Source organism: Sarcophilus harrisii, chromosome 4 (genome assembly GCF_902635505.1).
Source record: "Sarcophilus harrisii chromosome 4, mSarHar1.11, whole genome shotgun sequence".
NCBI classification, from domain to species: domain Eukaryota; kingdom Metazoa; phylum Chordata; class Mammalia; order Dasyuromorphia; family Dasyuridae; genus Sarcophilus; species Sarcophilus harrisii.
In genome coordinates, this window is record NC_045429.1 from 292,203,002 (window position 1) to 292,215,514 (window position 12,513).

Genomic DNA, 12,513 nt, shown 5'->3' on the forward strand with positions numbered 1-12,513 from the left:
AAATGGTACATTACATCTCTTCTTTAAGGGCACTCTGATATTCTATGGTCAGGGATGTTGAAGAGGAAATTACTGCATCAGGTAGAAGTCTGGATAAGATAATTTTGGGGATCTCTTTCAACTTTAAGTCTTTGATTCCCAGAGAGTAATCAAAGCTCACATGGGACATTTTTCAGGTTCAAAGTTAAATATAAGGCACAAATCTAAAGAAATGGATATAAAGCATAAAGGAATCTATGCCAAATCAATCTCTTTCTTAAGGACTGATCTCAAAGTATAAAGTCCAACAAGGTTGCTAAGAAAGAATCGTATAATCTTTGGGTTGAAATGGACTTTTTTTGAAGAATAGAATAGAATAGAATTTCAACGTTGGAAGGGAACTTTGTGGCCATCTAGGAATCCCATGCCCAAATTTAATCTAACAACAAATGGAAGGATTAGCTTTGTTCTGTTTGGCAGAGTTAGAATTCTTGGATGAAAGTCACAAAAGGTAACTTTCAGCTTGATACCTGAAAAGACTCACCAACAATTAGAAATATCTAGATGTAGAATGGTCTGCCTTGGGAGGCAGTGGGCTTTCTGTCACTAAAGTTCTTCAAGGAAAGGCTGCATGACCATTTTTTGGATCAAGACAGAATAATGCAATGAGATCAGTGGACCTGGATTCAAATGCTGCCTCTGCCATTGGTGACTTCTGTGACTTTGAACAAGTCATTTAGCTTCTCAGGATCTGCTTCCTCAACTGTCAAATGTGGAAAATAATTTATATGATCTTTTCAATTCTAAATTCTGTGAGAAATTAGCTTCCCTGGAAAAGTCCAGGAATCTGAATTTGGGAACTCTGATTAGGAGGACACTATAACACTACAATTCCTCGGGGCACATGAGAAGATAAACACAGAACCTGCAGGAGCTTCAGGGAAATTCTGGGGGATTGAAATACCTGGGGAAAGGATAGATTAATCTGTGGCTTCCTGAGAAGTGTTTCTTCTTAAGTATACTTGCTTAGAATGAAATATCCTTTTCTTTGAAGAACCAGACAGGCCCATGGATACGGATTTCCTCCAGAGAGAGTTCAGTATTGGAAGCCAGCAGAAAAAGCCAAGTACCTGAGGCCAGATCCCGCCATCTGGCTCAGAGAGCAATATCTGCCTGATATTGCTCTGTGAGGGTACCAGTAATGAGTCCTGATGGACATTTCCCAAGGAAGACAGAGGATAAATGCAATGAGTGCAGAAAGAAAACTCCAAAAGCCTTAAAAAGACTAACTGAAACATAAAGATTAGTATGAAATCTGTAGTTCAGGGTTAGTGAGTGAACATATCTGGATTTCCTTTATTGGGGAGAGAGGATAGTATTTGAAAAATGAAGTGTCAGGATTTTTGCTCTTTTTTTAGGCCACAAAAGAAGGATGTTTGATGATGGGCAGTGAGGAGGAAGCATACAAACAGAAAATGTTGCTAATGAATACCTAAACTCAGGTGGGATGTAGTCATTGGGAAGTGCTGGCCATTCAAAGTAGGTAGATGGATGACATGTCAGAGTCTTGTTAGAAAAGGACCAGGGTACCAGATAGGAAGGATTCAATTAATTAACATAGTTGACTAAACTGATTAATCTCCAAGCTCTGTGTGAGTAAAGGACAATGATGACATGGAAACCTACCTCCAGAACAAAAATTAAAAACAAACAAATAAAAAAAAAAAAAAAAACAGTGGATTTGGACTGGGAATTTGAGACATCAGGTTTTCCAGCAGATCTTAAGACAAACATATCAACAATCTTTTTATATATTTAAATTAATTCAAAGCCTACTTTTCTATACCTTGTAGCAGGAACAAAGGACATGAGGATATGTAGTACAAAATCTATATTGGAAGATATTTAAGTATCTTCTACTTAAAGAAAAGAAAAGGAAAAAAAAGATATGCAATAAAAGAAGATTTGATTTTTTTAAAAAAAATTCCATGTCACAGATCACATGTACCCTGATCTTTATATAGTAAAACCAGCTCACCTCTCCATGTTAATAGGAAAGAGGGAAAGAATAGATAACTGAAAATCCACAGAGATAATCCATTGACTTAATACCAACATCCTCCCTTCCTCCACTTAGACAACAGCTGTTAACAAAGAACAAAAACAAATGAATCCAGCTCTTAGCCCTGCTACTCTGCTTTAAATGCAGATAGCTTGTGGTTGTTTTGTCCTTCCTTCTTGAAGAAGATCATAACATCAGGAAGGTAAATAGCATGGCATGCAAGTAAGTAGGATTTAAGTGAAGATAAGCTGTATCACGTCATCAGCCTCATTTTGTCCTCCAGAGTCATCTAGGTCCCATGGCAAGGTATTGAATAGGAAAACTGGAGAGGGTCCTGGATACAGTGGGAAATCTTGGCCTTTTTAAGCTAAGGTATTGAACAGGTCTCAATTTGACTGACTAAGGTAAAGTTCATTCAGTGATTAAGGCTGAGTAAGAACTGAGGCCAAAAAATGGTCTCTTTTACTTAGTAAAAAAAAAAAAAAAAAATCAAACAAAAAAAATCACCCAACAATTTGTGAGGGGAAGGAAGGAAGGAAGGAAGGAAAGAAGAGAGGAAGGGAGAGAGGGAAGGAAGAAGGAAGGAAGGGAGGGAGGGAGGGAGGAAGGAAGGAAGGGAAAAGAAAGTGGGAGGGAGTGAAGGAAAGTGGGAAGAAGTGAAGGAAGGTGAGAGGAAGGGAGGGAGGAAGAAAGGGAGGAAGGAATGAGTGAGGGAAGGTGAGAGGGAGAGAAAAAATAAAGTAAGGAAGAGAGGAAGGAGGGAGAGAGGGAAGGAAAAAAAGATGGAGGGAGGAAAGGAAGAAGGGAAGAAGGGGAGGGTGGTGTTGTCTAACTGACTTGCTCAGTTGAGTCCAGAATAGGGGTGGGGCAAGTGCCCAAAGGAAGATAAATGTTTTTAAAGTGCTGACTAAGAGGAATGGAGGAATAATGCAATGAGGTAAATAATCTAAAACAAGGTCAGGACACCAAGGTTCCAGTCCTGGGCCCTGGGTAACTCTCCTCACCTCCTTGCTCTAAAATTTCCTTTTGTGCAAAATGAAGGAGTTGTTCTGCATGAACTCTTTATTATTATTATTAACTTTTTATTGACAGAACATATGCATGGGTAATTTTTTACATTGTCTATTGCACTCACTTCTATTCTGACTTTTCCCTTCCCTTCCTCCACTCCCTCCCCTGGTAGGCAGTCTTATACATGTTAAATATATTATAGTATATCCTAGATACAATGTATTTGTGCAGAGGTGTACATTTCTCTTGTTGCAGAAGAAGAATTGGATTCAGAAGGTAAAAATAACCTGGGAAGAAAAACAAAAATGCACACAGTTCACACTCATTTCCCAGTGTTTCTTCTTTGGGTGTAACTGATTCTGTCCATCATAGATCAATTGGAACTGAATTAGATCTTCTCTTTGTCAAAGAAATCCACTTCCATCAGAATACATCCTCTTACAGTATTGTTATTGAAATATATAATGATTTCTTGGTTCTGCTCATTTCACTCAGCATCAGTTCATGTAAATCTCTCCAAGCCTCTCTGTACTCATCCTGCTGGTCATTTCTTAGAGAACAATAATATTCCATAACATTCATATACCACAATTTACCCAACCGTTCTCCAATTGAAGGGCATCCATTCATTTCCCAGTTTCTAGTCACTACAAACAGGGCTGCCACAAACATTTTGGCACATACAGGTCCCTTCACCTTCTTTAGTATCTCTTTGGCATATAAGACCAGTAGTAGCACTGTGGATAAACTCCCTTCCAGCTCTAACATTCTAGACTTTTCATGACCTAGTTAAACCCCTAGTTAAGCACATTCTTATTGCTCCTTTTGTAGCTGACAAGGAAAGCACAGGTCAAGACAGATGGTTTCCATAACCAGTATGTGTAATGTGTGTGTGTGTATGAACAAAGAAAAGGGAGGGGGAAGATCTGAAAGGGTCTTGGGGGAACAAAACAGAGCCTTTATAATAGCAGATTGAATTTTGACTGGAAAAAATCTGGCGGGTGTAGAACAACACTTCTGCTTTTTTGAAGGAGTGTACCTTTGATGGTATAATTCCCACTTCTCTGCTCCACTCAGGGTCATGCAGCAAATCTGGGTGAGGTGTTCATCATTTGTCAACTTTGCATTCAAAACATATAAATCTTTTATCTAGATCGTACAACTATATCACAGCAAGTCTTTTGTGTGGCTTGTGTGTCACACTGTTCTGTGTGAAGTTTTCAAAGATCCATCTAACTCGTTACCCAAGGAATCAATCTCAGAACTAATATCAAGCCTGGATATCACCAATCAGAAATATTGGTAGATAGCATTTACATCAAAGAGTGTATGTAATTTCACCTATTATAATACTTGGGAATAAGGAAATCCCTCAGACTATCAGCTCTGCCTCTGATTTTTAAAATGGGGAAAGGAAGAGATTGAATGTTTTATTTTCTGTACCATTGTATTATGTCCTGGTAAAACTACATCTGGAGTACTGTGTTCATTTCAGGGCACTAAATTTTAAGAAAAACATTGATAAACTTGAGAACAAATTATTTAGGATGGTATTTGGGTAAAATTGTCATTTTTATAATATTGGCATTACTACCCATGATAGTATTTCTCCAATTATTTAAATCTGATTTTATTTGCATAAAATTAAAAAAAAAAATTTGTTTATATAAATTGTTCTTCCTAAAATTCTGTGCCCTGAATTGAACACAATACTCCAGGTGTAGGATATAATCAAAATTTGCATTCACTTTTTATGGCTTCCATATCATACTACTGGCTCATATGGCACTTGAGCTCCATTAAAATCCCCTATCTTTGTCAGATGAATTAGCTTTATAGCCATATGTCCCTCACTGTATATTTGTGAGATAGATATCTAACCCAAGTTTAAAACTTTGAGTTTATTTTTACTGAATTTCATGATGTTAGAATTAGCCTTTTTGAGTCTAGACTTTCCAGTCTTATGTGTTAGCTATCCCAATTTTGTGTCATTTGCAGATTTATGACATTTGGGTCATTTGGGTCATTTTGTGTCATTTGGGTCATGACAAAAAAAATCTGTGTCATTTGCAGATATGGTAAAGCCTGACATAGGTACTTTTATGTAAATTATTAATAAAAATAAACTATACAGGACCCAGATTTCTCTTGCACTCCAGACATTGATGACTACTGAGTCATTAATGACTAACCAATTTCAAAATTATCTAATTGTTCTATGATGTAACTGACATCATTCTGTCTTTTCCATAAGAAGAGTATCAGAGATTTTGTCAAATGCTTTGCTAAAATCTGGGTAAATTTATATAATATTCATTCCTTTATCTCAGAGCATATGGTATGAATTATGGATGATATAAAGTATTTTATAACTCTCTGACATAATATGTAATAGTGGATATCATAGTCATCTATGTTTGTGTCTTGTTCTCTTACCTAATATTTAAGCTCCGTGAAGGCAAGAACCACGTTTTATTTAAACTCTTTATCCTCCATGGTCTTTGCATGCAGTAGGTATTTAACTAAATGAGAAATGGTGTTTGGAACTACTCTTCAAATTATCATAAATTAAAAATAACAAGAACAAGGAGAACTCTATCAGGCTAGATAAGCCCAGGTTGTATCTTCTAATGAGTTCCATCCCCTCATTTAAAGGCTAAAAGGCTACAGGATTTAAAAGCTTAGCCCTGGGTGGCAAAAGTTGGGTTAAAACACCCACGGTTTAAGCAAGAGAGTCATAAAACGGTTTATAGTCATAGGCTATAAATTTCTTCCCTTAAGAGAATTACTGAGCTTATGCTGCCTGACAGTTCCCTGCTCAATATGAGTTTTTCTTCTTTGTATTAATGGCAAATACACAAATAATAATTAGCAGACCCTAGTGAAGAATGAAATTGCAGAAGTGAGGTCAAATCAGGAACTGGCTGTGGTAGTTGGTTAGTACGGTGAATCAGCACATGCTCTCTCAAAGACAACTCAGATGTGGGATAAAATCTGCCAACATGCACTTGCAGGGAACATGACAACTGCCGTAACATGCTTCCTGGAGATTATTGATTTTTACTTTCACAAGACATTGGCTCCTGATTGGATGCATTTTCTCTGCTGTGTTAGACTACAGACATGAAGGGGGCATGGGAGTGACTGAAAGAACCAAGCTTTACAGAAACAGTCTGCTCAATGAGATGGAACGTCAGCCTTTTGTAAGGTGATCACATTTAACTCACAAGAAACTCCAAGAATGCCTCTACTCATCACAGATGGTTTGGTAAGATGATAAATTAATATTGTTATCAATGGGGACATGGCTTAAACGGTTAAATGGCAACCCCTTCAATGCTCACTCAAAAAAAAAAAAAAAACAACCCCCCCCCAAAAATGGCCCCTAGTCCCCAAAGTCCATAAAGAAGATGAATGGAAAACAAAACCTTCTATCTTTTGACAGATTCCAAGATGAGTATCATTCACAAACCATTCTGCAGAAAAATAGGGGAAATTCATCTCATCTGACTTTGTATGGGACAACAGCCTATGCCAACAATGGACTCTTCCCCATGCTGTGAAATTGCCCTGAATAGCTGGTGAGTGCAGCCTCCTGTTCACTGGCTGAGTTTGTTATATCCCTTTTGTATGTACTAGCCCTGCCAAGCCCTGTTTGATTATAAACTAAGGTGCTGAGGATAGGGGAAAGGGAAGGGAGAAAACAAATGTGTTTCTATGAAACTTGCAATTAGGGAACTGTATAATCCTGTCTACAATCTAGTGGTCTTTATCCATAGTTAATGGTCCAACATGTTTTGGGTCCACTTTTACCACTTCTTTAAATGGATAATGGACCCCCTTACGGGTGTCTCATACTATCCTGTAGCCCTGTGGCCCCGGTTATGGGTGGGTTTACCCCCTGTAGGGGCCTCCTTGTCCTTGGGAACTCAGGAGGTAATAAGAGGCCTCAGTGGCCATTCCCAAGCACTCCCAGGTCAACTGTCTAATCAAGCAATCCTTGTTTTTATCCCATTCTAATACCTCTGAAACAAAATGGAAGTCCTCAAATGGATTTAGAAGAGGTCATTTGGTTTGCTGGGAGTAATTCTCATATTTGGGGATATGTTTTATCCCCCTTGGACAAAACTTTCAGAAGAAAAAGCCTTTTCTCATCAGATTGTGATCTGAGACCACAAGGTGCTCCCTCCCAAAAAAAACTTTCCCCTCACCTTCCCATTCCCCATACAGTCTTTTCCCTGGTATATTTCATGATAATACGATAGATTTAGAGGTTGAAGGAACCTTAGAGGCCATTAAGTTCAATCTCTTTGTTTATATTATTTTTTAAATCTTTTTTAAAAATTAATTTTATTTAATATTTTCCTGAGTTACATTCAAAACAATTTTTTTTTTTACATTTGTTTTTAAAATTTTTGAGTTTGAGGGGCAGCTAAGTGGAGCAGTGGATAGAGCACCAGCCCTGAACTCTGGAGGACCTGACTTCAAATCTCGTCTCAGATACTTAACTCTTCCTAGCTGTGTGACCCTGGGCAAGTCATTTAACCCCAACTGCCTCAACAACAACAAAAAAAAAAAAAAAAAAAAGAAAGAAAGAAAGGAGGAGGAGGAGGAGGAGGAGGAAGAGGACTATGCTTCTAAAAAAAATTTTTTTTGGAGTTCAAGATTCTCTTCCTTATCCCCACACACAATTAGGAAACCACATGTGAAGTTAGGCAAAACATTTCCACAAGTTGTGAAAGAAAACAGAGATCTCCCACCCTCAAGAAAAATTAAGTTAAAAAGAAAAAGAGAGAGAAAGAAAGAATGCTTCAATCTGTATTCAGATACAATCGGTTCCATCTCTGGGTTGGATAGGATTTTTCACTATAAATCCTCCAGAGTAGTTGTGGTCATCTTACTGCTGAGAACAGGAAAGTCGTTTATGGCTTACCCCCCTCATTAAAAAAAAAAAATGAAACTGAATCCTCAGTGAAACTAGCAATTTAATCTGGGTCACAATTTGAACCCAGATCTTTCTGACACCAAGTTCAATGCTCTACTTTATCACACTGCCTCTTGTAAAAATTCATAAGCTGTATGTATAATTTACCTTTTGGATTTAGACCCAAAAACTGACATGGAGAGATGTGATATATGCCCTTCCTGAGACAGGTACTGCCTTGTTCCTAACCCTCACTCCAATTCTAATTTCTGAAGTTTATGGGATTTGAAGAGATCTCAAGTTCTATTTTTGGCACAAATGTGTGAAGGGGAAGGAAGACAGGGTGAGAAAGAGAACAGGAAGGAATTTATTTTTGCCTCCAAAAAGCCAACAAGTTAGAAAGATGATGAATTACAGTCTCAAGAGGCTGTCTTTACCATTTCTAAAGTCCATCCCATTTTCTTCATCTAGGTAAAGCATTGAGGGGATAATACTCCCTTTCCCTGACAGCCCTCCAGAAAAGGGAGTGAAGGTACAGGCTGCCAGCAGCTGGCTGAAGTTAGAAAAGGGCTTTTCAACAACTTCTTCAGCTGACAAACATTAATGCTAATAGGTTACTTTATAAATCATTGAGAAATCCTTGCATTGCTGACTGATAGGGAAAAAAAAAATTTGGGGAGGGGGGAGGACTTAATGAGGATTTGCTAATTTTGTGGAGTCTTATATTCACAAAGAGAGAAATACCTGAAGTATAAAATAGCTTGTTCTAGATCATTCCTTCACTTGGGAAAGTCTAGTTATCTCATTTCTTCCCTTCAACATTTAGGGTGTTCATATTAAGAACTAAATTAGTTGGTATAATTAGCTAAAAGTTGTTAAGGCACTGAAAGGAAGTGGAAGTGGTCACAAAATTGGGTACACAACCATGACTTGGTGTGAAAGAACAAGAGACACCTTGTCCAAGTCCAAGACATTCATGATTTAAAGATATGTCAAGAAAGGGTTAGGGATCAAGGAGACACAGAGGGGGAGTTACCTGGAAATTAAACGGTACCTTAGGCATTTAACATCTTGGCTCCCCTTTTTCATATTTCTCCTCCCTTCCCTCCTAAAAACCTCCTTCAAGTGCATTGGGAATCTACCCAGAACTTTGGGAAACTAAAGTGTAATTTCACAGCAATCTTGTAAAGGAAACTGAAGAATAAAAGGGATCTTAGGAAACAACAGGAAATATGTTGTCTGGGGCCATTAGAGTGGCTGACCTACCCTCTTCATAAAGTATGGGCTAGGATGACCCTTTGTGCCTCTACAGAAACTCAGGAAGTAAAGTTATCATTCCAACAGTTTTGCCAGTGTGAATTAAGAGAAGCCAGGGATTTAACCAGCAAAGAACATGCTGTCCTCAGCATCATTAGTCTGTGTGAAGGAAAGACTGGGGAAGCTAAAGGAGATAGGGTGGAGGTTGACTCCTCTGGCCAGGTGGGAGCTTGTGTGTGAGCTTTTGGCCTGGCTTATGTGTCTAAACTGGATTATGATCTCCTCAGCAAGGGGAAGCCATTCTTTTATTGGTGACTCCATTCAGGTCACACAAGAAAATTCTTAGTTCAAAATGCCACTTGGGAGAAATAAAGGTTCTAATAACTACATAAGGGGGTCAAGTTTGGAAACAATTTTGGCTCAGGAACCATAGGGATTATTCTACACATAGGAAAGTCACAGGCTAGAATTCCTCCAATGATCAAGACCCAGACATTTCTCCGTGCTAACTGTGGATGTGAGTTCTAACACGGATGTGGATTCTCCATGTGACTGTATGCAGTGGTAGCCACAGAAAATGCATTGAGCTGGGAGTCAGGCTCCAATTTTGATTGTGACTTGTTGTATGATTTTGGGCAAGGCACTTGGCCTTCCTGAGGTTAGACTAAATATTCTCTTAAGGAGTTTTACCTTTCTCACCTAAAAGGCAGGTGTCATGGAAAGCATGCTAAGCTTAAAGTCTGCAGTCAAAAGGTCTGGATTCAAATTCTCACTCTACTAGCATGAGTAAGTTGCTTAGTCTCTTTGGACCTCAGTTTTCTTGTCTGTGAAATGACAAGAGTTTTACCAGATAATTTCTGATGAATCTTCCAAGTCTAAATTGGTGATATTATATATTACCCTAAGATTCCATAAAGTCTGTGGCTATTTTCTCCTCAGGCCACAGCCTGGCTCCCCAAATAGTGAGGCATCCTTTTTATAAAGTCCCTCCCACTGCCTGTATTTAGAGCCAGAAGCCTGGCTCTGATTCCTGCTGTTTCTCTGCATGGATCTTCTTTAAACAAATAAGTGAATAAATAAACAAATAAGACTTCTTGGGGACACTTCAGTTCCTTCAGTAAGAACTAGGAGAATCTGGTTTGTGGACTTCTCCAAATGTTAATAGAAAAGGAACCCACCCTGTACCTCATGTGCTAGTTTCATCAAATCCTCTGAGTCATTCCTTCTTGCTTCATTTTCATTGAAGAGAGGAAAAAAAATAAACATCAGAAAGTTAATCCATTCGTGCTTGTTTCACTGAATAAAAATAGATTTTCTTGTCTCCTTTTAATTTTTTGTCTCTAGAAACAAAGATATTTTCAGATGGATTACATCTTCTTTCTATAGCCCTGCCCCTAAACCTGGGGATCACTTTACAGTATTCACATGTAGGGACGTCTGAAGTATGTCTGTATGTATTTGGCTTTGTCTCTGACACTAAGCCTGATGAATATGACCCTTTTCTCCTGGTATGTGGCACACCTGTGCAAAGGAGAAGAAAGAAGCGTGAGATTTTAGATTGGGATCTGAGTGCTACACCTACAAAAATGTATTAAACCTTTCTTCTTCTTTGAGACTTTTCCTACTCCCCTTCTTCGCTTCTGCTTAAGTTGGCACACTGCTCAAAAGAATCAGTGTTAAGTCCAAAAGCAAGCAAGAAAAAGAGGAGGGAGAGAAAGATGGAGGAAGGAAGGAGGAGGAGGAAGAGGGAGAGGTCAGAGTGGAAAATAGGAGGGAGAGAAGGAAGAAGAGGGAGGGGGGATACAAGGAGGAGGAGAAAAAGGAGATTGAAGGATAGGAAGAGGGGAAAGAGTGAGCAAGGGGACTAGGAGAGAGGAGAGAGAGATGAAAGACATGAAGGAAAGAATAATGCAGAAAGAGGGAGTAGAGCCCCATGACTCCTCAAATTTTATCAGTCCTCTTGGGGAGCAGAGAAGATATCACTGAAGATATACAGAGGCTCACCTTCTATCCCACTCACCTTTGCAAGCCTTTCTGTGAGTGATCAGTTTGTTCATATCTCTATAATAGCCTTCCTTGCAGTAGTGACAATGGCGTCCAGCGGTGTTGTGCCGACAGTTGAGGCAGACACCCCCACTCTTGCGCCCGGATAACTTGTAGAGTTCCATGTTGAAGCGGCAGCGGCGGGCATGCAGGTTGCAATTACAGGCTTCAGGAGAAGCAGAGAGAGAAAATGTTATTTTGGAAGGCAACTTAGAGAACTTAGGGACTGGAATAAACCCCTTCCGTTTCTTTTCTTCCCTTAGTCTCTATTATTTGAACAGAGCTTTTACTGTGAGGAGATCTTCATTCTTACATTGGCCCCATCAGTAAATATTAATTGAGCCTCTATTGTAAGCAGTGACCCTTGGCCAGTTGTTGGAGAGAAAACAAATGACAGTCAAATTCTCCAGAGAAATTTACAGTACATGTGCCATTGAAATGGAACTGTTCAGGCCTTTCCCAGACCAATTTTACTAAATATCTATGAAGTGAGAAGAATAACAAAGACATTAACATTACTATTAGCAAATCTAAACATTGCTATGGTCCTAGAATCCATAAAATGTGAAAATAGTCAGAGAAAGGCTTCTGAGAAATCTTCTGAAGAGGATAGTTTTATGAAATAATATGGACAAGTATAAGATTATTTATGATCTGAATCCAGAATGATGAGATATTAAATATCCCTCCAAGAAGTGATGATAGATTATATTTAAACAGCATTTTAAAGTTCACAAAATACTTTCCTACAATAACATTGTGAGGCAGGAGCATATCTATATGTGTATAGCATAGGATTATATTATGTATACATATATAATTCTATATGTATGAATACTTGGATAGTGTATATACAGATTACACACACACACATGTTTCAGACCTATGACCTTCATTAGGAGGTCCCTAGTGAGGAAATTTCCTCTATCAATACTGATGGATACCTTCTCTTCAGTTTTTGGCTTTAGTCAATTGCCTATTAACACAGAAAGGTTAATTGATTTATCCAAGATCAAATAGTATTTATCAAAAGTAGCATTTGAATCCATGTCCTCTTGAACTCCAAACCAAGCTCTTTCAGTATAAATATTACTATTTCGACTTTAGAGGTCAGAAAACAGAAGCCATGGCCACAAAACTAGCAATTGTGTGACCAAGTCTACTGACCCCAGGGGTTCTTTCTACTATGCCATCAACTACATAAGGGGGGGAAGGGGAAGGGAACAAGCATTTATCG

General features: G+C 38.5%; 1 protein-coding gene across 2 annotated transcripts in view; it reads right to left on the reverse strand.

Annotated features, from left to right (window-relative positions):
* The window catches only part of NTN1 (netrin 1), a 441,808-nt gene that overhangs the window by 163,574 nt on the left and 265,721 nt on the right, over positions 1–12,513 (reverse strand). For both annotated transcript variants that reach the window (XM_012548684.3, XM_031965512.1), the window contains exon 3: positions 11,254–11,442. In XM_012548684.3, the coding sequence (XP_012404138.1) occupies positions 11,254–11,442 (189 nt within the window). The remainder of the gene's footprint in view (positions 1–11,253; positions 11,443–12,513) is intronic.